Consider the following 23,438-nt stretch of genomic DNA (forward strand, 5'->3'; position numbering starts at 1 on the left):
TTATGTATACTAAGACTTCAGGGGTTTTTATTAGTCGGGGGTCAGGGTTATCATGGAAGAGACCACTGAGAAATGCCAGGTAGGTGGGAAATTTTTTTTTTTTCATAAAAATAATTTTCCTTTTGCCATTAAGTTTTGAGTCATGTGCCTTGTGCTTTTTATTCTTCCATCTTAAGAATCAACTGTTAAATATACTGTGTAAAAGGTAAGTGTGATGATGACTTACAAAAGCATTAGTAGGTTTGTTACAAAGAACTTACAGCTGTGGTTTGTCTAAAATGGAAATAGGTGCCTTAGGCTTAAGCCTGAGATTAGGGTTTTGATAGATTAGATTTGCATAGAATTGGCCACATAAGACCACTGTTCTGTGACACTGCTTCCAAACTACTAAAGTTTGTTTACACATGGGTGAATTTCAGTGGCTTTTGGGCTCCACAGTGCATTGGTAAATGCAGTGCTTTGGACCTACAAAGAAGGAGCCCATACAGGCAGTGACAATTTTAACTGTTAGCTGTAATACATGTCACTTTACTCAAGGGGCATCCCCCATGGTAAAGAATGTCTCAATTTCCTTGTCTAAAACAGTCAACAGTGACTAGGCTATCAAGGTATTAATTAATGTTCATGCATTGGGGAGAAAACTAACACTAGTGATGTGGAAATTAAACTGTCTTAACCTTTGCTATTAGCAGAGAAGATAACGTAGACACGCATACCCCTGACACCCCCAAAATAATGTATTTCTCTCTATGGCAGCATACTACTTTCTTTTTCTTCAGCAGTAGTTCTCAAGGCACTTTACAGAGGTAGAGGTCCGTATCTCCATATTACAGACAAGTAAACTGAGGCACGGGTAAGAAGTAATGCAAGCATCATGCAACAGGCTATTGCCAGAACTAAATGAAAAATAGCAGTCTCCCAAACATTCAGCTGATGCTTTCATTGATAGGTATGTCTTCTGCTCCAGAAGAGCTTTTAGTGGTGTATCCCTGGAACAAACTTTGAATATGGCCAGGGATCATATAACTACTACATCTTCACACTGTTTTTTTCCCGTAGTATATCTACTTTTTATGACTTATAACTGGGAATAACTATATTCATAGCAGACTCAGCTGTTGGTATAAAAAAAAAAAATCTTAATGTACAATTATGAGTTTCCTTATATCTGACTTGAATTATGATAACTGTTTTGTTCAAACATGACCTGCTGAAGGAGGAATTAAAGCATGTGGAGTTGTGGCACAGTGGAAGTGTGAGGGGGGGTTGCATCTCTAAGTACCTTTACGTAAGTGGATTGAGTCTGCTTTATGGGACAGGACACAAGTTGTATACACGATTGCGAGACCAGTTGCTGGCTATTATTCAAAGAGGTTTTACTTTTAATAGCCTTTTCTCAAATTTGTTAATATTTTGAAGAGGGTTCTTTGTTTTATGTTGGCATGAAATTAATGTTTTCTTATAAAGAGTTTTTTCTTTTAAAACAGTTCAAGCTGTTTTATTTTGGTGTTCTCTAAGTATCTGAAGTAAAAATTCCTTATTTTTGTCCTCAAGTGTAAAGATCATAAGAAAAGTTCACCTAAACCTCACCTCTGCAAAGCAAATACTCATTTTTTTTAATTTCTATTTTTTTAAATTTGGACCTGGGAGTACCAGTAGATGCTAAATAGCATTTTCAGGGGTTCATTAATGAGTGTTCCAGAGCTGGGATAATTCAGGAATTGCTGAGGCTTTATTCATATCCTTTCTTTAATCAATTTAACTGGGTCTAAAAAAAAAAAAAAAAGCAACCAAACCTGTTTTGTTTTTTATGGATGATAAGGGTCTGAATTCTAACATATTTTCTCAAAACACTCTCGTATGTTCAAAGTGTGTGTGGGGATCTGCTTGTAAGAACCTGCATTAAATATGGAACTAGTATGTAGCATCTGGAAAGACATTATTGTGTAAAAAATGGAATGGTTGGTGAAGGCTGAAGGAAGAGGACCTTAGTGTGTGAAGGCAATGGGTTGCTGGTAGAAGAGAAGAGAATGTTGAGTCAAAGGAGCCGGTTTCCCTTACAGCTGAATAGGCAGCCAAACAGGACAAAACAGAGTAGAGCTCCAGTTTTATCCCATGGGTTGCGTGAAACTCGTGATTCTTGCCTTGAATCTGTATGGCTTGAAACACCAATCTGCAATTTCTGTGTATGGCCACGAACCATAGTTTTGAGAACCAGTTCATCTGCGTATCTGGACGGTGCCCTATTTGTGTAAGGATCATCCTAGTCTTGGGAGTCTTGATTAATTTAAAATGGCTCAAAATCAAAAGGTGGACTTTAACATTTCATATAAAAATTCCCTGAGCTTTGAAAAGGACCAGTCTTATACGCCTTGTTTCCAAGTGTCTCAGGCGGATGCAGTAGGACAGTGACAAATTTGCGGATGGCCTGTGCGCAGTACACTTTCTGTTATTCTGAAAGTAACTAAATGTATAACTTTAACAACAGAAGACAAATAACTGTGTTTTGTCATGTGTCTGCTGCTTTCTGGCCAGCCAAGATTTCAGCAGCGTTAAGCAGCGCGACGCAGCTGAGTAAGCTACTCACGATGCTGTGCAGGTAAACAGGACATGACAGGGTTCAGCTTGCTCGTCACCGAAAACCCCAGGTTGTGTATGTCATCTGGTAAACGATCTGCTGAGCTGAGGGAGCTTGGAATGTTATAATCTGGAGTGTGCTTGTGGTTACAGTTATGTCATATCTCTGGAAGGCTGAAGTCTTGCATGTGTTGTCTGAAGTGAGGTTGTAGGATTTAAAGATATCTTTATTCTGTGTCTGATAAAAGCATGTCTCTTCTAATTAATGATGTGCTGTTTGGTTTGGGTTTATATGCTATGCTGTTTACCCACATCTTAATTGTTGGTCTTCCGTGATCCACAGTTGAGCAACGAGTGTTTGAAAAGGAGTTGGTCAGCCCTAGCTGAACTGGGGGGGGGGTTCTGGGAGGTACTGGAAATGTAAATGAACTTGTATCTGAAGACACTCAGAAAAACGTGAGCTGTCTGTAACTGGCTGACCGAGGATTAGGAGTGAAGGATTGCTTTGCTAGATAACTGCAGGCTTAAGTCTGGACAAGCACTTCTATAGTTTAGATTTGTTAAACAGCAGTAGTTTGTTTCATCCCTTTTTTGTTGTAATGTCACTTAGTCATCACTGGTACCTTCTTCACATCAGTGAAAGATCTTCAGTGAGGATATTGCAGCTGACTTCATTTTTAGCACAGCCTAACTGTGTATAGGTGGAAAAAAATATTAATTTCTTAGCATTTGTGCATAGTGCATTTTTAAATCAGTGGGTGATCGTGGGAAATTAAGAAATGAAAAGCAAGCTTTAAGCTTAAAATTGAACACTGTTGGTGGTTGTAGCACATAATTTCACAAGCAGTAGAACTAGTGAGGCCTCCATGTATTCAGTTGAGTAATTTTTCAACTTGCACCAAATAAAGCTTTTCTCCTGTGATTGGGTATTTACACTAGGCTCTCTTATGTCAGTTTGTCAAATAATGTGAAATCTTGCTTTAGTTTTCCTGTCTGTGGAGCAATCAGTCTGTCTTCTGAAAATAATGTCCTGTAAATGGCATTAAAATTAGAAGATTGTTTCCAGCTGCTTAACTTGTTGAAATCTGCCAGCAAACTTCTGAAGTTCTGTATTTCTTCTTTGTGTGGAAAGCTAGTTTAAAATCCTGACTGTAGCATCTGAAGATAACTTTTTTGCAATACACAATTGTCTTTAAGGTTATTAGTCATTTGTTAAATATATCTTTAACAGCTATAATAGCTTTAAAAAGTGAAGTAATCACAGTTTACCCAAATTGCAAATAAAGAAGTATCCAAATCCCCAGTGGACGAACGCTGTCACATGTCAGACTCATTTGTGAAGATTCTGGAGGCAACCTGGTGCGAAGACATAAATTATAAGGCAGTCTGAGAGTTGCAAAATCTAACTTACTGAACTGTAATTTCGTAGTCAAAATATTGTGGAGTCCTTGAAAAGTATTTTTATCCACATAAAAGTATTTTTATCCGCAGAAAAGTGTGTGTGTGTACTATCAAGACAGTATCATCAAACTCTTGTATAAGATGCAGTAACCATAAGTAGCCTGAGCCACTGGTCTTAAGGGGAGAAAGGCTAAAAAGACAGTCAGATGCATCTGTTGTACTTATTCTTCTGTCGTCTGGGGCCATAATCCTTGTGGTCCCTCAGATGAAGGTGGCAGCAGGAAGCAAAAGCAGTCTGCCTTTAATGTCACTAGTCTTTTCTCTCTCCTTGTGCTCTCTCTTCCTATCTCCATCCCTTCCTGTCTAAAACTGCAAAAGTAACTGATTACAAGTTGACACTTGTGAATGCTTATTGGGACCTTTAAAATTTGGTGAAGGCGTTGCTTTGTATTTGTATTTCTTGCTGTTATGCCTGATTTGCACCTAAACCGTCGTACTAGACACCCACGCTTCAGAGGGTTGGATTGCCTACTGTTCAGGCTAATAAATATTGTAGGATTCTGAACGTAATTAAACTCAAGTTTTCTAAGTTTCTGTGAAAGTGCTAGGAAATATTTTTGTCTACTCTAGCAAATGCCTCTGCTACTTATAATGTGGAAATTGTTAGGGAAGCGTTCTTGCATGTTGTTTACGTGGCCTAATTAGTTAGGGAACATCTGAATAGTGGCAGGCCTATTCAGTTCATTTAAAAGCACCGTTGGAGGAGATTGCAGTGCGTCCCTTCTGTAGGATTGCGTGGTGATGAGAACATTCACCCTGGAAGTGGGTTATCAGCCCTTCCTAGCAGGAAGGGAACATGCTGTTCCCACATGGCAGGAGACGCCCTCAATGCCAAGAAAATAGCTACGTTTTTCTCTTTACGGGGCCACTGTGCAGCAAGGAAATGAAACTGCCAGAAAGAGTGAGCAGAGCTTGGTTGTGTAGGCCACCAAAGGCCTTCCCTTGAGAAGGGGAGGAGGTTCCAGCATCTGGTCCCTGCAGCAGGTTTTGCTTATGTTTCTGCATTACGAGTGATGAAATAAAATGCATAGCTGTGTTGCACACTGCAGAAATGTTTTTTGGAAGCTCCGTATATTTGACACTGAAGAAAAGGTAATTGCAGAACAGGAAGGTATTATCACTGTCTAACTCCAATTTTGTTTGTTTTGAATAACACGAATTTATTAAAGTATTGACATTTAAATGTGCAATTGCTTGAACATAAGCTTTTTTTGAGATAAACTAATATTTCAAGCAATATTTCTGCTTGACTGGTCAGTGCTATATTTTGGTTTTTTTTTTTCTGTAGGATACTTGTAATCTAGAGCAGGAAGTGTCAACCACTGAGTTCCAACTGCGTAATTTTCTGTGGATTAGTCGTGATTTCTTAGAGTTAGCTATGCTGCATTCTCACTTCTGCTTCCTGTCTTTCTCATTCATGAGTCTTAATGAGTTTCCATATCTTCTTCCATGAGTCAGGTAATGCTAGGCTGTTAGAGATTGCCTTGGTACCAACGCTTCCTGTGCTTGTTGTGGTCAAGATTTGAGTTACACCTCCCTAAGCGTTTTCCACAGTGAAGTGGTACTTGATGTTAGCATGTCTCTGTTCCTGAACCCTGCTGTCTGAGGAAGACTACTACTTACCACTGTTTTAATGTCAACAAATAGCAACAGCCTTTTATTCTTGAACAGTCACCCTAGAAGCAAACTGCGGGCTATCTTCCTGGTCTTGTATCAAAGAAGAAATGAGTGACCTGGGAGCACTCAGCATCACCTGGTCAGGCTTCAGCATGTTGGCTTAGCCATAATAAGGATTTCCACCTAGTAGGTCTTAAAAAATGCCTGCCGCAGGCATTTCCTTCTCACCAGCTGTAGTATTGATCAGGACAACTTTTCCAGACACCTACTGTAAGGAAAACGTAATAGAAATACTGATTTCTATTTTTACAGGGTTTGGATTGCACGCAACTATTCACCATAGCTTTTTTTTTTTTTTTTTTTTTTCCACAAAAGTCTTAAAATAGCTAATTGTGTTCACTGTGACTTTCAGGCCGAAAGTCTTCAGACTGATTTTGTGAAGAAGCTACAGGCATTGTATCAGCATGTTTTTTTTCAAGAGGCTACTTTGCTTGGAAACAACTGCTACTACTTGTATTCTTACATTACATTACCAGGTCTTTTTTTTTCCCCAGTTTTATTTGTAAGAAGCTTCCAGGGGCTGGGAAGGATAACTAAGAAAAGTCGTGTGCAATTAAATTACATATGGGTGAGGGGTTCTGCACCTTTTTTGCGAAAAGTGTGACTCCTAAAATTGGAAAAAGATTGAAAATCACTGCTAGTGTGTCTTCAGTAGTACTGTCAACATGTAACACATAACAATACTGAACTATCAGAAGAACACATTAAACTTGGTTGCATTTTTACAAGCACTAAAATGGGAGTGATTAAGCACTGGAGCAGGTTTCCCAGAGGTGATTTGCAGCCTTTAAACTTAACTGGACAGGACCTTAAGCAACTTGAACTTTTAATTACTCTTGCTGTGAGCAGGAGGTTGGACCTGGAAGACTTACAGAGGTCACATCCAACCAAAGTCATTTTACGAGTCTTTGATCTTTGCACCACAAGCAGTTGTCAGCTGTACGGGAACACTACAAAAAACATCCTGATGGGTCTTGAAATGCTTTCTGTTCTGGTGTATACTGAGGTCGCTGAACATCCTTTTACAGCCTTAATCTTGCTGCTTGCTCTTTGTTGTGACTTTTGGCCTGCTATGTTTTAATGTCTGTAGTTTCCTGTAATTTCTTAGCTTTTCACAATCCGTGTCAACCACAAGCAATCTAGTGTGATGGCTCTTTCTTGTGATGAGATGTGCCACTGACTGTTGGCTTGCTGTACTGTTTTTGAGAAACACTGAGTTACGGCAAGTCATTAACTTGACAGGCTACTGCAGCAAATGTTCACACCAGAAGCTGATCAAGTACACAGCTATCTGCTGCCCAGTTGGAAACTATCAGTGGCTGCTGTGATCGCATTCTACAAATGTGCAATGACTAGTTGTGGCTACCTTTTACAGGCAGAAGGTGTTTTCGTGAGCCGTTTGTTGATACCGTATATCCTGCAGCGTGTATGTCCAGGGATGAGACCAGCTCTGCCCGTGAGGCAGCCAGTGTACAGCTGACACCACCAGACTTATTGCTTCATAGCTTATCAGTTTGAGGGGTGTGACAAGTCCCTGGAATCAATGGCGTGTCCTCCAGCTGGAGGTTCACTGTGGAAAAAATAAAGGGAACTGAGGGGGTTTGATTCTCATTTCCATGGCCCATCAGTTTTTGGTGGGCTACCTTATTTCTTTCCCCAATGCACCTTTTCAAAGTAGATAGATATATTAAAAAGGGCAAGGTCCTTGCCAAAACTGTTAAGCAAAGAGTAGTGCCAACTTCAAAATCCTCCTCCTGAAAATACAGTAATAACTTTAGGTATTAAGTAACAAATCAACTTACTGTATCTCTGAAAAAATGCATGAATTACATTGAGTATTTCATGGCAGTCCTGTTCAATTCTGTCTGTAAAATTGGTGGTGTGACCTCTTGTGAAGAAATATTTACATATAGTTTTAAAGAACCCATACTTTTAAATGCAATGTTATCTTCAAGAATGCTGTGAGAAACTGAGCTGGGTGTATTAATTGGCTTCAAAATAGACAAAGTGAATGCTCATTCAGAAAATGCAGTAGAATGCTCAAATTATGGTATCTGCATAAATGTTCTCAGATGCTGCAATTCTGCAATTAAAGTTGAATTTTTTTTTTAATTGAATTTATGTGGCTAGGATTCATAATGAATAGCAGTAAATGAAGTTAATGGTTCATATATTTTCTCAAGTTTTAAATTTTGCTGATAAGTTTGTAAGTTTCCAAATGCTGTAGAGAATTAAATATTTTTGCCACATGTCTTCCAGAAGCTGAATAGCATAAAGCATGGCACCACTGCTCTGCATGATGAAAATGAACAGTGGCTGAAGTAAAATGAGTTGGATTTTATTGTTCTTCTCCCCACAAAAATACACCTTGTATTTTTTCCTGTATTGTCCTTTTAGTAAAAAAATGATAGTGGGGTAACAGTGGAATTTGTAGTTATATGTTCCAACATGTGAAAGCCTCATCGCAGTCTGTCAACACTAGGAACTCATACAATGCTAATGAGTAAGTTAAAGTGTAATTGAACTCGTAAGCTTGGTAGGCCTCAAAACAACACCTACTTCAGATTCAGGGAAATCGTCCTCTAACTTGTAAATTAAGCTCTACTCATAAGGTATCCAAGTGTACCTTAAATCTGTTATGATTATGCAGAATGAGGACACACTCGTTTTGCGTAATACTCTTCTGTCTCCTCATGGGGTAGGTGCTGGTTCAAGATTTTATACACAATCATCATTGAGTTATGACAGTTACTGGTTTGCCCAGATAATCCAGTTGGTGCTTTTGCTGCTAGATACGATAGGAAGCAATGCATAGGGAGCCCTTTCTTGACACTGTCTTCTGTGCCTTGAATTTAAGTTGTATAATTCCTGCCAAGACCACCCATTTCTGTGGGTAAGTTCTCTTGGGAGGAGGTTAGGAGAGCTGGACTTGTTTTGGAGGGTTGAGAAGGTTTCTTGCACGGACAGGGGGATAGTTGCCGTGGTTGAATGTGATGCCTTCATTACAACTGTAGAATGGCCCACCTGTGCTCCTTTTTGTTGTCTTGTGCCTACAAGATTATCAGTTTAACAATGAGATTATATTAGAGAAATGAGAGAGAGAGCTGTTAGCAGAAGTTTTGAACAAAATCTGGCCAGTTGTGCCAAAAATTAAGTCTTTGCCTGTTGCAACATAAGGGGAAAATGGCATCTCTTATACCTGCAACTTAATGTCAGCTACCTGTTTTGTTGTGGTAGTATGGCTAATTCAAGGGCCCCTTTTTACTCATCTGACAAGTCCAGTTATGATTAAAATACTCATATTACTCTGTAGGTTATAGGGAGAGGAGTTTTACTCTACACTTAGTTGTAGTAGTTAGGCAACTGCAAAGCTTTGTTTTCATCAATCAGTCATGCTTTAATTTTTCTGTAGGTTATCAGAAAGATTAGTAGTCAGTCTGACAACTTCTGAAGAGGTGGTTGCAAAGAGGAATAGAATTATATCTTGACTTGTGAAAGTTACATCACAGTTCTTGGGCAAAGGTGTTAAAGGTTCCCCAAGGAGCAGTTGTCAGTCTGGGTGTATTACTTTGACTCTATTTTAACAAAATTGGAAGGGTGTTTTTGATAAAAAAGCCCGTGAAACTTACTTTATTCTTTTGGCTATTTTAAACCAGTTGAAAAGTGTGACATGGGTGGTATTGATATTAGTGGATAGTCTTATAATGCAACAAGACGTGCCCGCATTCTAGATGTCAACTGTTTTGGCAAGTAGTCAGTGTTATGAAGGCAAAGTAATGCTTGTAGAGCAGGTGGGGAAAACCTATTATGGAGCCCATTACTCAGACTAGATACGATCCCTCCAGAAGGGTCTTGGAACTATAACAGGTCTGTGAAAACTCCTTCTTCACTATGGAACATTAAGCAGGTAATAAAACTGTTTCACTTACAGGGAAAGAAATAGAGAACAAAACAGAAAACAATATTCTTGTGACCCTATGTTCAAAAGGCTAAAAAACTGGATTCATACAGCATAAGTCTCAACCCCAACCAAAGAAGGATGTAGTAGGGCTAGGTAAGATCCATGTGAGAGTGACAAGGCTAATTAAAGTGTAGAATGATTTTTTTTTCCTTGGTAGAAGAATGACTTAAAACTAGTATCACTTCCTAAACAGTAGACAACTTACAGGGCAAAGTGGTGTGGCAAGTATCTATAAAAGCACGTGCAGCATGGAGAGGCAGCTATGAAACCATTAACACTGTCTCCTAGTATAAGAACAACAAGGAACAGTCAACTAAAACTAGCGGGTAGCAGACTTTTAGAGAAACTATTCACACAGTGCATAAGTGAACTGTGAAATACAGTCCCGCCCAGTGTTGTGATGCCTAGAAGTTCAGATGGGGCTGAAGAGTGAGTAGATAAATTCACAAAGGAAAAATCCAACATGTGCTGTGAAACATGTATGCTGGCTCAGGGGAGCTTTAAGCTCCAACCTGCTAGTTGCTGGGGGTGTACTCCCATAGTGTAACGGTGTAGGCTTATATTACCTAGGCATCTGGTGCTGTTGGAGAGTAGATCCTGGGCTAGATAGCCTCTGGTCTGTCCCATTACAGAGCCTTTAAGCTTTATGTCCTGATGACTTGGCTGCTAAATAAATATTTTTCAGACTCCAATTTTCATTCCCTTGTGGGACTCTTAAGGTAGGACACATATATACTAGAAAATATGCTGAGGAACATTTCCAGTGACTGAAGCAATCTGGTGTGGAATAATCTTCATCTCTTACTAAAATCTCTCAATTTAAAAACAGGACGATTTCAAGTTGCCAACTGGAACCGGCCTAGCTCATGTGAATTCTCAAACCATGCCCAAGAATTTTAGGAGTTTGCTAGTTGGCATAGGCTAAAATAATGCCAGAGACCATTTGAACAATTAAGCAATGTAGACAGTTGCATTCCAGTACCCGAGGGTGTTTCCAGACACTGTGTAATTTACAGTTCTAGCCTGAGTATTGCATTTCTATCCAGTTTGAAGTACTGAACAGAAAGAAATTTAGTTGCACAGTAGGGCCTCTCTGTGTGACCACCATAGTTAGTGGTCTGCCTCTTACAGGCAGAGTCTCTTTGCTGATTTTTATGAGCAAGAACAAAAAGTTCAATTGGGTTCTTAAACTGTCTAAATTTTGCGTAGAAGTGAAAATCTGAAGTGTAGAAGTGATTTGGGGTCATTTTAACTTTGCTGTGTTACCACCTGGGAAATCATCAAAGTTGCTGCCTAGAACAAGGAACAAAATTAAGAGATGCTTTGATAAAAAATGAAATGTGGAATTTGTGATTTTTACCTTAAAAGTAATAGCTGCATTCTTCTTTTTAGACTATGTCTTCAGCAGTTGTTCAAATATATGCAGCAGATCGCAATGCCATGTGGTCAAAGAAATGCTGTGGTGTAGCTTGCCTTGTAAAGGACAATCCGCAGAGGTCGTATTTTATCAGAATATTTGACATTAAGGTAAGCATCTTTTTTTCTTTTTCAGACTCTCTAAGCTTGGTTGTATTCATTCACCATTTTGAATTGAATGAGTGTAGGTTGTCGTAGCTACAAAACCCAGAAATTCTCAAGTAAATTGTTGTGCTTTAAGCGGTGCAATTACAGTGCTTATTAATAGGCATGAACAACTTTCTCAGGTATTCTAATTTAAATTATTTCATAGATGTCAGCTTTTATGGATGAAATAAATATCAGATACAATTTTCTTACGGCACGCAGAAGCTGTGCTCTACAGATCTGATTAGTCAAACTAGTGAAAATTAGTATAGTGTCACTGATATGGATAGCCGTCAAAATTCTAGCAGGTGTCACTACTTCGGATGATATTAATGAAATAGGTGCTGTCTTCTGTACGGGTGGAAACAATCTTTTTGATTAATGTGTTGATGCACGTGAAAACTGCAGGACAAAGAAGGTTGTGGTTTTTTTCCCTCCACAATATATACATTCATACTGAAGATGTTTGTCCTATTATAATATTTCACTCAAGACAGTGGGAACTAAGAGATGAAGTGTCCAAGATGTGTTTTCATAACAAAAATGATACTGAGAAGCATAAGTCCTACTTGACTTTACTGAAACTTTGGAAAGCTTCCCATTATCTCTGCAGCCAGGAACAGCTCATTTTCTGTCAGCCTTCAGTACTTGAAGTCTCTCAGATTTGTTCAGGATTGCGAGGTGGCACTTGCATTTGGCTTTGTGATTTGGTCACTTGACTATTAGACTTAGTGAGAAACCTGTTCCTTTGGTGCTGATCTATAATGTCATTTAAATACGTAAAACTTCTTAAAAAGGTGAGATTTTTGTTCCCTTTAAGTTAGCTGTTTTCAGGTCAAGCCTGAGGTAATAACAGGAGACTGGAAGTCTCCTTTATTGCTATTGCTGTTACCACTGTATTCCTATCACTGGTCACTATTACTGCTCCCAGTATCACCACTGCAGGACTGTAGAACTTGAAGGATGCTTTTTGAAAACATCCAGGAATTTGAACAGAACACAGTGACCTGGTGGAAGAGTCTTCCACAGCTCTTCCACAAGTTCCAGTATATTTTAATTTTGATTGAGTTTATTTGTTGGGTTAATAGCAAGGTAGATGCTTAACACCATTTAGCTTCCAACTCTTAATAGGTTCTATTGTGACAGAAGTTAAACACTGCAATTCGTCGAAGTTTTTCAAAATCTTTTTTTTTTTTTTTTTTCTTCTTTTCAGGATGGGAAATTATTGTGGGAGCAGGAGCTGTACAATAACTTTGTATATAATAGTCCTAGAGGATATTTTCATACCTTTGCTGGAGATGTGAGTCTCAACGTCTTTGAATACCTATTTTAAAATGCCTTTTATTTGAACAGTAGCTTCTTTTAATATAACCGAGGGTTTTATTTCATTCTGTAAATTATTTATAAAAGTACAATATTACCTGTCTTCCTTGAAGCTTTTTAAGCTTATTTATAAAAGGTTTGGGGTTTTTTTTGTATCTCAACTAGAAGACTTAATCCATAGGACTGAGGCATAAAATGCAGTTCTTTTTCAATTCCCTTTAATAAAATTACATTTTGACTTGCAGATGATGTTTGTGAAGTATCATATATTCTTAAAGCACAAATTTTCCTTTCCCCCCTTTGATTTCAACCTACAAGAATTCGCTCAGATTTGTTAGCCATGGTCTCTAGAAACTTGATTAGTAGACAGCCATTCCTAAGATAGAATGTTTCACTAAGACTTGGTTCCAAATTTGCAGTGATGATTTTTTTTTTTTCTGGTTATACCTTCAGAAGGTGTAAGAAGACATTTAAGAAAGCCTCTGAAACATTCTCTTAGTCATGGGTGGGGGAATATTAATGTTTTTCAGACATGTCAAGTTGGTCTTAATTTTGCTAATGAAGAAGAAGCTAAACTATTCCGCAAAACAGTAACAGATTTACTTGGACGACGGCAGAGAAAATCTGGTAAATATTCAAATTAATCTTAAATTCAGGCTTGTTTATGTTGTTTTGGGGGGAGTCAGGAAGCTACTTCTATGTCTGAAAGCTACTGCAGGCACTACTGCCATATTTATATTTAGAAGTAATTGTGTTATTAAAGTGTGCTTTTTTTTTCCTTTATTGTGCAAAAATAATATTTTTCTGAAATAACTTGGTGCTCCTTGCTGTAAGTTTCCTTGTAAGCTGAGACTCCAAGGTTCTGGTGTTTGAAAATATAAATCAGGAGGAAGCAAAAATGGTAGGCTATCAGTGGGAAAACTAGAAGTCTTTCTGTAAGCTGTTTTCACATTTGACTATACCCTCTTTTAGCTCTGGGCTGTTTATAACTGATTTGTTTAAAATCAGCCCAAGTGGGTTGTAACAAAGATTTTGCCATCTGGTATGTTCAGTAGTTCATGTGAATGAATCTTTGGCATTGGCCCAGCGTTTAGTAGAGACATATCTTTTATTCAAAACTAGTGATCTTGGTGGTGGCCAAGAACAGAAGACATAATGTGCCTATACTGTCCTTAGCAGCACAGGACAGTCTGAAGCACAGCATGCTTTTTGCCAGCTGCAAGGTGCCTTAGGAACAACACGGTCAGTGTTTTAAAGGGAGCTCAGGCTTCCTACAGATCTTGTCTTGGTCCTTTTCCAGGGAGTCCATAAACAACTTGCCTGTCTGACAGCCATATGTCCATGAAAAATAAGGTAATATAAAACATAGGCTGGAAACGCATGGATGTGCTCAGGCTTGCTGTAAGCTGTAGCGTGGACTTGTGTTCAGGCTACAGGATGGATTTTTGTAGTCCATTCTGGAATTGAATTGCACTAGCAATGCAGTGTAGACTAATGTAAAGGGAGGAAGTTCTCACCTTGGAGTGCCATCCTTGCAAGTATTCTTGGGAACCTACATGATCTATATGTATTCACTTGGATTTCATTCAGGTATGATGACTCAGGTGCAGAGTATTTGTTCCAGAAGCTTAAATGGCTTCTTTAAGATTTCTTCTGCTCAGAATTAGAATAAGTTCATAGGGTTTCATTTGAATAAGTGGGGTCATTAAGAAGTGGCGTTAATAATGTTTCTCATATTTATTGTGTAGAAGTAATCTTGCATCAGCTTGCATCTCCTGTTCCTGAAGTTTCACTCTATTGTGTGTCTAAAACACAGTGCTACAGTGCACAAACACAACTTGGGAAGAAATATGTTTGCATTATTGGCCATAGTAAACTTTGTTTGAAAATAGTGGTTCAGTCAAACCTCCTGTTCACAGGACAGAGGTTCACCTCTGTCCTTCCACATAGTTTTCTTTTTTTTACAGGGCCACATAAGTTTTTCTTGTTTACTCTTTGAGCTAATATCTTGGTTTGTGTCCTCAAACTCATGTTGTAGGATGAGCTCACTCCATACATTGTCTTTTAACAAACAACTCCCCCTCCTCAACCACTTACAACTTGAAGCCAATTTTAATTTAAAAAAAGGCAAAAACAAAACAAAAAACTCCAAGTTTTTTTTCTTGTTAAGAGCTGCAAAACCAGAATTGAAAACAATCATGAGATTCCTTCGTCAAGCCACCAGATGGAGTTCTGTATTTGTCATTGATGCAACTGTATCTAATTGTGCTTCTAAAATAAGAGGCTTTGCACTTGCCCAAGTCAAAGCTGATTTGCTGTTGGTGTTTATATATTTATTTTTATATAAATGCTTATATAAGCTATATATTAATTTATACATAGACATATATTATATAAATGATACAGAAAAGTTGTCTATTATTTATAACGTATATATAAACTGTGGTGTGTGTGTGTATTCTGATGCATCTTAACTTCTCAAACACAGAGATAATAGTCTGGTAGTTTTGATGCTTTTCTGTTTTAATGGGATTTTTACTCCCATGCATTCCAAAATATGTTTCATTTCATAGCAATGCTTTCAACTGAACAACATAGCAATGCTTTCAACTGAAATGAGTACTCCATGTGATCACTTAGCAGCCTGTTACACCATTCAGGGCTTGGTAGGAGACTTTTCCAGGAGTCTTATGGAAAACTCACGTTGTTGGAAGGTAGCAAGAACAGCAGTTCTGACTCACAAAACTATGGTTGCTGAGACGAGTACAGAAAATGTTGTCTAACATCTGCAAGAAGAGACAACAGTATTCTGCTCTTCCTCACTCAGTGTGAAATGCACTCCAGTATACAGACAACTCCTGAGTAATTGCATCTGGAGTTCCAGAGAGGTGAAAGTTTGACTCCAAATAGAGAATGTACAAAAGCTTGCAAATGTACAAAATATCTAATAGAGAACAGAACGAGGGAGAGAGGCAGAGAAAGAATTACTGATGTGTTGTCTTTATCTTTTTAATGTCAGGCTGGTTTTCATCTAGCTAAATTCAGATTATTTTTTTTTTAAGTCAATTAAATTCTTAACCTTAGGTTAGGAAGAAATTACTATAATTAGTTAATTTCTCTGGTAGACTTACTTAAATAGTCTCTCTATTTACTTTGTAAACTGATCCCAAATAGTCCCCCTGATAAGCAGGGTGAACACAGTGTTTCTCTTCCATTAGTTATTATTTTTACTATCTTGCCTCAGAAATGTTAATGTGTGTGCACACACAAGTGTCCTCTCCACATGCTGAGCACTCAGCCATAAAAGGGCAGCAGAGACTTGTAGAACAGAGCCCTGTTCTTAACTGCTTCCCTGAAGTAAGAGGCTTCTTGACTAATTTTTATGGACCACTTGTAGCTCATGGGTGGAGCTCTGTTAGCCCTCTCTGAAGCTGCCTTTTTCCTCCAGAAGCTTTGAGCTCCTGATGCCCTTCCTAATGCACTTCATAAGCTTCAAGCTGGATACTTAATATGGAGAGCATTTTTTTTTTTTTTTTTTTCCGTCTTTGGTCACAGCTTTTGTTTTTGCTGCCTGGGAGACAAGGGCATCTCTGAAGTGCTCAGCTGGCATTGGATTCAAGTCTCAGCAGAGATTGTTCTTGTTTCCAGGAATACTTATTGAAGGGAGCTGTGTTTTTTGGACACAGGCAGCTGGTGAAGTTGGTCTGTTTTGGATCAGTAGGCGTCTCCATTTTCAAAAAGGAGAAACCCGCCACTCTCCAGTCAAGTCATCTGCACTTCAGAACAAGAGTTCGTATTTTCTAGTCAGCAGTGGGAACCACAGAAAAACAGATGTCATATCTTTGGGCCACAAATTAATCTTTTATATACCCGTATGGGTACTGCTAAATCCAAAATTCTTAAGAGTGTGTGTGTGTAGGTATACAAATAGTGTAACTGTGTACTGGGGGTTTTGAAGGATGGTTGCAGGGTAGGTAAATGTTATTTGTGGTGGGTTGCAGGGTAGGTAAATGTGGTGGATAGGAATTAATAGTAAGTGAGGGACATCTCCTTTAAAGGACTATTTACTATTATAGGCTGAGAATACCGAGGTGTGAAATGTTTACACCTACGTTTTAAATCATCAAGCCAAATTTTTCATGGTCTGTGAAACAGTTTGCCATTGTGAATGGAATATCAGATTAGTACTAAGGAGATTCTAGTTCTGTTCTGTATTATTCAGTTACCTGTTGGATAACATAGGTGAAGTGTCTTGCCCCTCTGTGTCCTACTTTCTTTGCATAAACCCCAAAATAATTATAATATATTTTAAGTTCTGTGGGAGAACAATACTGTATAAAAGTACTAATTACATTTCAAATAAAAATGAAGGAACAGTCTCATTCAGTGGAAATCAGAAAGCATAATACTTCAAAAATCTTGCTTTGATTTGTTGTACCAAAACAGCTGCTTTTTGAGTATTTCACCTTACTTTGGAGTCAAAATGTCTGAAACCAACTCAATACCTATTTTCTTATTCTCCTACTCAGTTTGCTCACTTGAAATCGGTGCTTATTATCTAACATTGGGTTTTTGTTGTTCTGTAATGCTTTGTTTCAACTGCACAACAAGTAGGCTTTAAGGATATTAATAGATTCTTAAGTTTGTGTTCAAGGTCATTGAAAGCTTCACTAGAAACTAAAATTTAGAATGAATTTTTCCTGTGATACCTATGAATAAATAGCTCTTTTTCTTTTTCAACAGAAAAAAGACGAGACCCACCAAATGGTAAGCTTTTTGCATGAATCACTGCATTTTATTTTTTCCCACTGCTGTCATTTACTGATTATGTATACCTTTGGTTTAGACTTTTTCAGGATAGTCATGGTGGCAAAAGCAGTAAACTTATTCTGGAGGGTAGTATATTTGGTTTGTTTTTGTTCTTTGGTATTTGTTTCGTTGTAGCTTGAAAGATTTGTGGCTTAGCTGGCATTTGTAAAGAATTTTTGGAGGAGCATGCAGAGGCCCTTCAGCTTAAACTGAGAAGAAAACTTTGTACCTTGCATTTGCTGCTTGATCTTCAGAATATGCATATATAGGATCACTACACAGAAATGAATGCTGAAATTAAGTTAGCCTGTTTGTCTAAAGGCAGGTATAATGATGACAGATTTCATAAAACATCCATAAAATTTCAGTTTCAGTGTATCTGGCTAACCGTGTAACCTAGCCTTTTGGTCATGTGTTGTATGTTTGTCAATATTAAACTTTTTTTTGCATGAAGGATTATTTGAATATATTTGCCTCTCAGGAATACATCTCACTGGCATGAAGATACAGGTTCCTCAGGAGATCCTCTCATTAAATTGTTGGAAGGAGTCGAAACTATGTATCAATTTGATCTAAAAAATTTTTACTATCTATTCTAAAATCAAGTGAAAAATGCACATCAAGTTTGGAGTCTTTGTAGTTCTGAATTCACACTGAAGTTAAGAAGTGATTTCTTCTGTGATATTTCTGTTGGTGATCCAGATCATAGGTCATATCACTGTATCTGTTAGTTTGCTGCTTGAGCAAGGGTATAGTCAGCTGATCATCTGAGGTTCCCTTATGGCCTGAGGAGGTAGTCTTAAATTTGTACTAACCAAGACAGCCGAGCATCTCAGTAGGTCACCAAAATAGGTAATCCTTAACTAATCCTGGATTATGGGGACTACTGATACCTTTTATATCCAAATAAAGCCCTACCACCACCACCACATGGAATACTTCTCAAAAAATTACTCTGTCTTTTTCATAAACATTAAGTTTTGAGGAAGTTCAGGCAATCATCAGTTTAGACCAGGCATTTTTAGTATCGATTCCTTCAACTGAGACTGGGTTGTTTAGTTTTGAAACAATTGGTAATACAATCCATGATCGCCTTGCCAGCTTTTCTGAGCTTTCAGAAGGTTTTAACTGTTCTGCCTCTTGAGCGACGTTTGTTTCTGCTCACCTGAACAGTGCATTCCTGAGAGCAATATCTGCGGAGCAGATGGGAAGGAGAACAGCAGTTGTGACTGTATAGTGCCACCTACCACAAAAAATTTAGCCTTTGTCTCTGCTGTAAATGTTGCCAACAGTAACACAATCAATTTGTCTAGTTTGCTGTCTGTGATTGGAATAAGATTTAAGAAAGCTAAACCTGTAAAAACTAAGCCTGCAAGAACTTTTGTGCTTAAAATAGTCTCCATCCTGTAGGACCTCAGGCAGCAATGTTTTTTTGAGGAAAAATACTCGCATACTAAATTTGTATTCATTGGTCCTATGCCTTTATCCTGAATATTCTGTGGAAGACACAGGTTTATGCCCAGTGTTTCAGGTTTATAATCACTAGTCAAAGCTTTGAGCATCTCTGCTTTTTAGTAAACTGTTTCCCTGGGACATCCACAGACTCCTTCACAACGTGTCCATTTTCCTTTTCTGATTCCGTCAAATTCTGTAATGCCTGGTTTCTCTGCTGGCAAAGAGTTAAGGGCGGTCATGCCCTCGGTAATCACAGGTGAGACGTTTTCAGGGCATGGGTTATAGCTGCAGGTGGTTATACTCTATACAGACTCTGCATTTCAGTATTTGGAATTCAGATTAGAGCAGATATATACTATCACCATGTAACTGGGGGGGGGGGGACACACACAAACAAAAAACTGTTGTATGATCAGCTAGTTTTTGTTTTACTCTCCATATGCAGTGAAATTCTATTGTAGAAAAAGTGGAACACCTGTTTTTTTGTTCTGGGTATCAATGCATAATTACGTTTAAAACTGAAAAACAAGAACAGTCACATTTCCATACTCACATGATCCATGCTTGAAATACTGTGGGGAATTTTGCTTTGGTGGGGCTTGTTTGTCTGGATTTTCTGCATACGTTGAAGCTGCATGGAAAAAGCATTCTGTCTTTTTGTATGACGTATTCAATGGTACGGATTTAAGATTTTTTTTTTTTTTTTTTTTTTTTTAGAATTGCAGGATTAAAATCAAATTGGCATTAACAGTTATGTAAAATGTATTAGTCTGTAATTTCCTGGGATTTATGTTCTACTCATTTGTAATAGCTAGGTCTCTTTATGCAAATAAAGAAGAGTTATTGTGGTTGAACTGACCTCTTAGTGTTCTGGATGAAATAAGGATTTATCAGAGAATTAGGTTCTGAGGGAATCTTTAAGAACCATGTGGCAGAATTTTGTTTCAGATGTTAACTAGAACAGTTTGCATTTATTGTAGGGCTGTTTGTAGTCTGGGACAAATGCTTAGAGAGGTTCTATATAAAATACAAAGAATTAACATTTCAGAATGTTCTGTACTACATTTTCTGGAGCCCCTTCTGAAGATGTCACAGATGTTGATATCAGTGGATGCTTAAGGCCACTGTACTGTCAGGTACTTCCTAACGATGAGCTCTATATGCCTCTCTCAACTTCATTTATTGAGCTATCTACACCTGATGGGGAAGGTGCATGTTTTATGATGGGAAAAATTTTACTGGATATAAATATGGCAGTTCTAGAAGAGTACAATTCTTTCCAAGGTTCTTTTATCCCTCGTGGACATCTAAGGTCTAAACCTGATGGTAAGAAAAATTTTCATCTTTTAAGAGTTTACTGTGATCTCTGGCATGAATATTATTGGTATCAAGGAATTAGTTTCAGGCTATCAGGCCTTAATTTCAGCTGAGCTGAATAAAACTTCAGTTTGGAAATAGCTGCTTCTTTACATGGTTAAAACCATGTCTGGTTACTTTAGGATTTTTACATGCAAAAAGGTATAATTTCAAAGACTGTTAGGAATTGTGAGAAGAATATCAAGAACTTCCTAGAAGTGCTGAGGTACATGTTTCTTTTTGAACCTCAGTATAGCTTTTGAAACTACAAATATGACTGTAATGGTGAGAAAATATAATAGGCGATTAAAGTGAAAATAAACTCCTACAGTATTTTTGTTTTGTTTTTGAATCCAATGAAATTAAGACTTTCAATTAATCCTGAAGATTTACTTAACTCCACTTGTTAAGTTTTGGGTTGATAAAATTTGGCAATTAGTGAATTAATGCTTAACTTTAAGTGTAACTTTAACAGTACAAATTGCTTTGCTTGGTTGTATGTGGTCAATTTGGTTTTTTGGGATTCTCAAAGGACAGTTGTCTAGATCATAACATTTCTAGATCAAAGCATTTCTGCTTAGCAGAAAACACTTTAGATATTCTTCCTGCAGTTTCAATGCAGTTTTAAGTCTTGTCCTTTAAGACTATAGGAACGTAGGAGTTGTCATATGGGTTTAGATGAGTTTTGTCTAGCACAGTGTCATGTTTCTGTTCTTGTTTCTTGTTCTGGCCAGTACTAGGTGCTTCCCACTGAGGTGTTAAACTCCAAATGTCACCTGTATTATCTATTGTATTGTCTCCTTCTCATTTTTGATTTGGACTTCAGACTGTGAAACCTAAGGCTTGTTGGTCCTTTCAGAACGCTTAGGAGAACTTTGAATTACCCGTACAAAATGCAGTTATGAGACAATAATGTCAAAATAAGGTTCAGATTTATCAAAGTCTAACTAGACATTTTTATCATCTGCCCAGTAAGACTGGATGCGTGAGTCTTGTTTTAATTATTTTGCTAACTGTTTGGTAGTAGCTCACAGCAGAGTAGAAGATGCTTTTCAAACTATTTCTGGCCAAACTGGTCTTAAATTAACTGCTTAGTTTCAGTTTTGGAAGAATGAGATTACTTATCCTTTTTGCAAGTTTTTTTTAAAAATACACATATACGTGTGTGTGTGTGTGTGTGTGTATATATATGAAAAATGCATAAACTGCCTCTTAGTATTTAAATCCTGCTATCACTTACTTATGTCAAGGGCGATCTTCTGTCGAAACTAAAAAACCTGAATGGAAAACATGCTAGATATATTTATTTGCTAGTATCGTGCAAGTAATATAACGCTAAAATTGGCAGGAGTATAATTCAGATGGATTTTAAATATCGAGAGTAGTAATTCAGAATTGTTTATAATGAAGACCAAGATTTGAGAACATAATTCATAATTTGAGTGTTTAATTTCTATTTTTGGTGCTGTTTTCACTGTCACTGCTCTTCAAGCTTTGTTTCTTATCTGGGACTTTAATTTATTTTGCAAACCTGTCAAAGAGTAAGAAATAAGAAATCGTGAATAGTTCCATAGATAGTCATATATTTGAAAACAATAGTGTGTTCAGAGCAACCTTCCGAAGTTCCTGTGATATTCTAGTTCTGTGTGTGATGACAGAAAGCATTCCCGCTTGGGGCTTATTAAGGGAAGGTTCCCCCTCCTTTAAGGTCAGTTTACTGTGCTGCCGAGGGAATGGCGTGCTGGGTGTTTCTGTTTCTGGCACTCCCTTCTTTAATCTTGTCTAGGATTGTAGCTATGCTGTACCTTAATGTGTCTCTTCTTGCATGTGTTCTATGCACATGAAAGCTCTTCAGTTTAAGATTACTTTCTTTGCCAAATTTGCAAAAATCAAATTCTAGTTTAGAAGATTTTTCTGCCATTGCTCTGCTCCAGCAACATGGGGTTTTTTTCTTCAGCAAACAACTTGGTTTATGTTTCTGACATCCAGAACTGAGCCAGATGCATGCGGCATGTAGACCTATGGCTACAGTACAAGTATTTTGCCACTCAAAAAAAAAAAAAAAAGTTTGTAGGTTAAATACAGCTTTCTTGAAACACAATAGTAAAAATCCTGTACTTCACCTTCACAGGCCCAAATCTACCAATGGCGACTGTTGATATCAAAAACCCAGAAATTACAACTAACAGATTTTATACTCCACAAGTCAACAATATTTCATACACCAAAGAAAAGAAGAAAGGAAAAACTAAAAAGAGAAGATTGACAAAGGCAGATATTGGAACACCATCTAATTTCCAGTAAGGACTTTTCTGAGTTTGGGTTTGGTTTTTGGTGGTTTTCGGGTTTTTTTGTGTCAATTACACTTGCAAATGCTTGAGACTTAAATGTCTGACTGTTGTGTGTGACCTGAACTACAGTGAATGCCAGCTGGGATGCTGCGGGGGTTAAAAGCAAGTTAGTTTATACACAGGTGAGGAGTTTACTGCAACTGTAAACAAAAAGTAACTTGCTATCCTAAAATAGTTGAGAAAACAATTTAGCTGCATAAAAGTGTCTTATTGAAGTGGTCAGCTCAGTGCAGACTCATGTTTAGCCTCAGTGGTCAACTCTTTAACACTGTTATTCTTACAGCTGTGCCCGGTTAGCTGTGCTTTGTCATACAAAATACACATGCGGGTCCTGACTTGTCATAACAGCAGAAATTACATAGTCATATTTTTATCTCTGGCTTTCTGTTTACAAACTTACTTGTTCTGGTATATGGGCTAGTACCCATATCTTGTGATGAAAGTACAGCGTGCATGTATACATCTCTTAGGAACGGATTGTTTTTTTCTAATATTGTTTCTTATGTATCTTCAATCTTTTAGAATAGTTATGATGTGTCATTTTAAGCTTCACTTTCATGAAACTTGGGTTTGGACAGTTTACTGAATTAACTATTGTTTTCCTGAACTATAATTTGGTATTTTAATCTTCTGCCTTTTAAAATAAGTGTACTTTATTTGCTAAAGCAACAGGAATTTAAAGAGCTTGAGTTAGTTACTGGAAAGATCAGTTTCTGTGAAGTATTAGAAAACCAGTGTGAAGTGACATGCCAAATGAATGTCTTGTTCTTTTGAACCATTATTTTTCATCACTTCCACTGATGTGCCTTCCCAGAATAAAACTCCATAAAAGTAATGCTGGTATTACCAGTTGCGGTAATGTTACTGTACGGTGTTTTGAGAGTGCTCTGTAGAATGGAATAATA

General features: G+C 37.7%; 1 protein-coding gene across 1 annotated transcript in view; it reads left to right on the plus strand.

Annotated features, from left to right (window-relative positions):
• WASL (WASP like actin nucleation promoting factor) overlaps positions 1 to 23,438 on the plus strand; it is a 51,901-nt gene that overhangs the window by 16,448 nt on the left and 12,015 nt on the right. The window contains exons 2-6 of the mRNA XM_087766427.1: positions 11,069 to 11,203; positions 12,453 to 12,539; positions 13,093 to 13,189; positions 17,306 to 17,329; positions 22,314 to 22,482. Of these exons, the coding sequence (XP_087622553.1) occupies positions 11,069 to 11,203; positions 12,453 to 12,539; positions 13,093 to 13,189; positions 17,306 to 17,329; positions 22,314 to 22,482 (512 nt within the window). The remainder of the gene's footprint in view (positions 1 to 11,068; positions 11,204 to 12,452; positions 12,540 to 13,092; positions 13,190 to 17,305; positions 17,330 to 22,313; positions 22,483 to 23,438) is intronic.

Source organism: Nipponia nippon, unplaced genomic scaffold, assembly GCF_047370975.1.
Source record: "Nipponia nippon isolate SJK-2023a ecotype South Korea unplaced genomic scaffold, ASM4737097v1 scaffold_3, whole genome shotgun sequence".
Classification (NCBI taxonomy): domain Eukaryota; kingdom Metazoa; phylum Chordata; class Aves; order Pelecaniformes; family Threskiornithidae; genus Nipponia; species Nipponia nippon.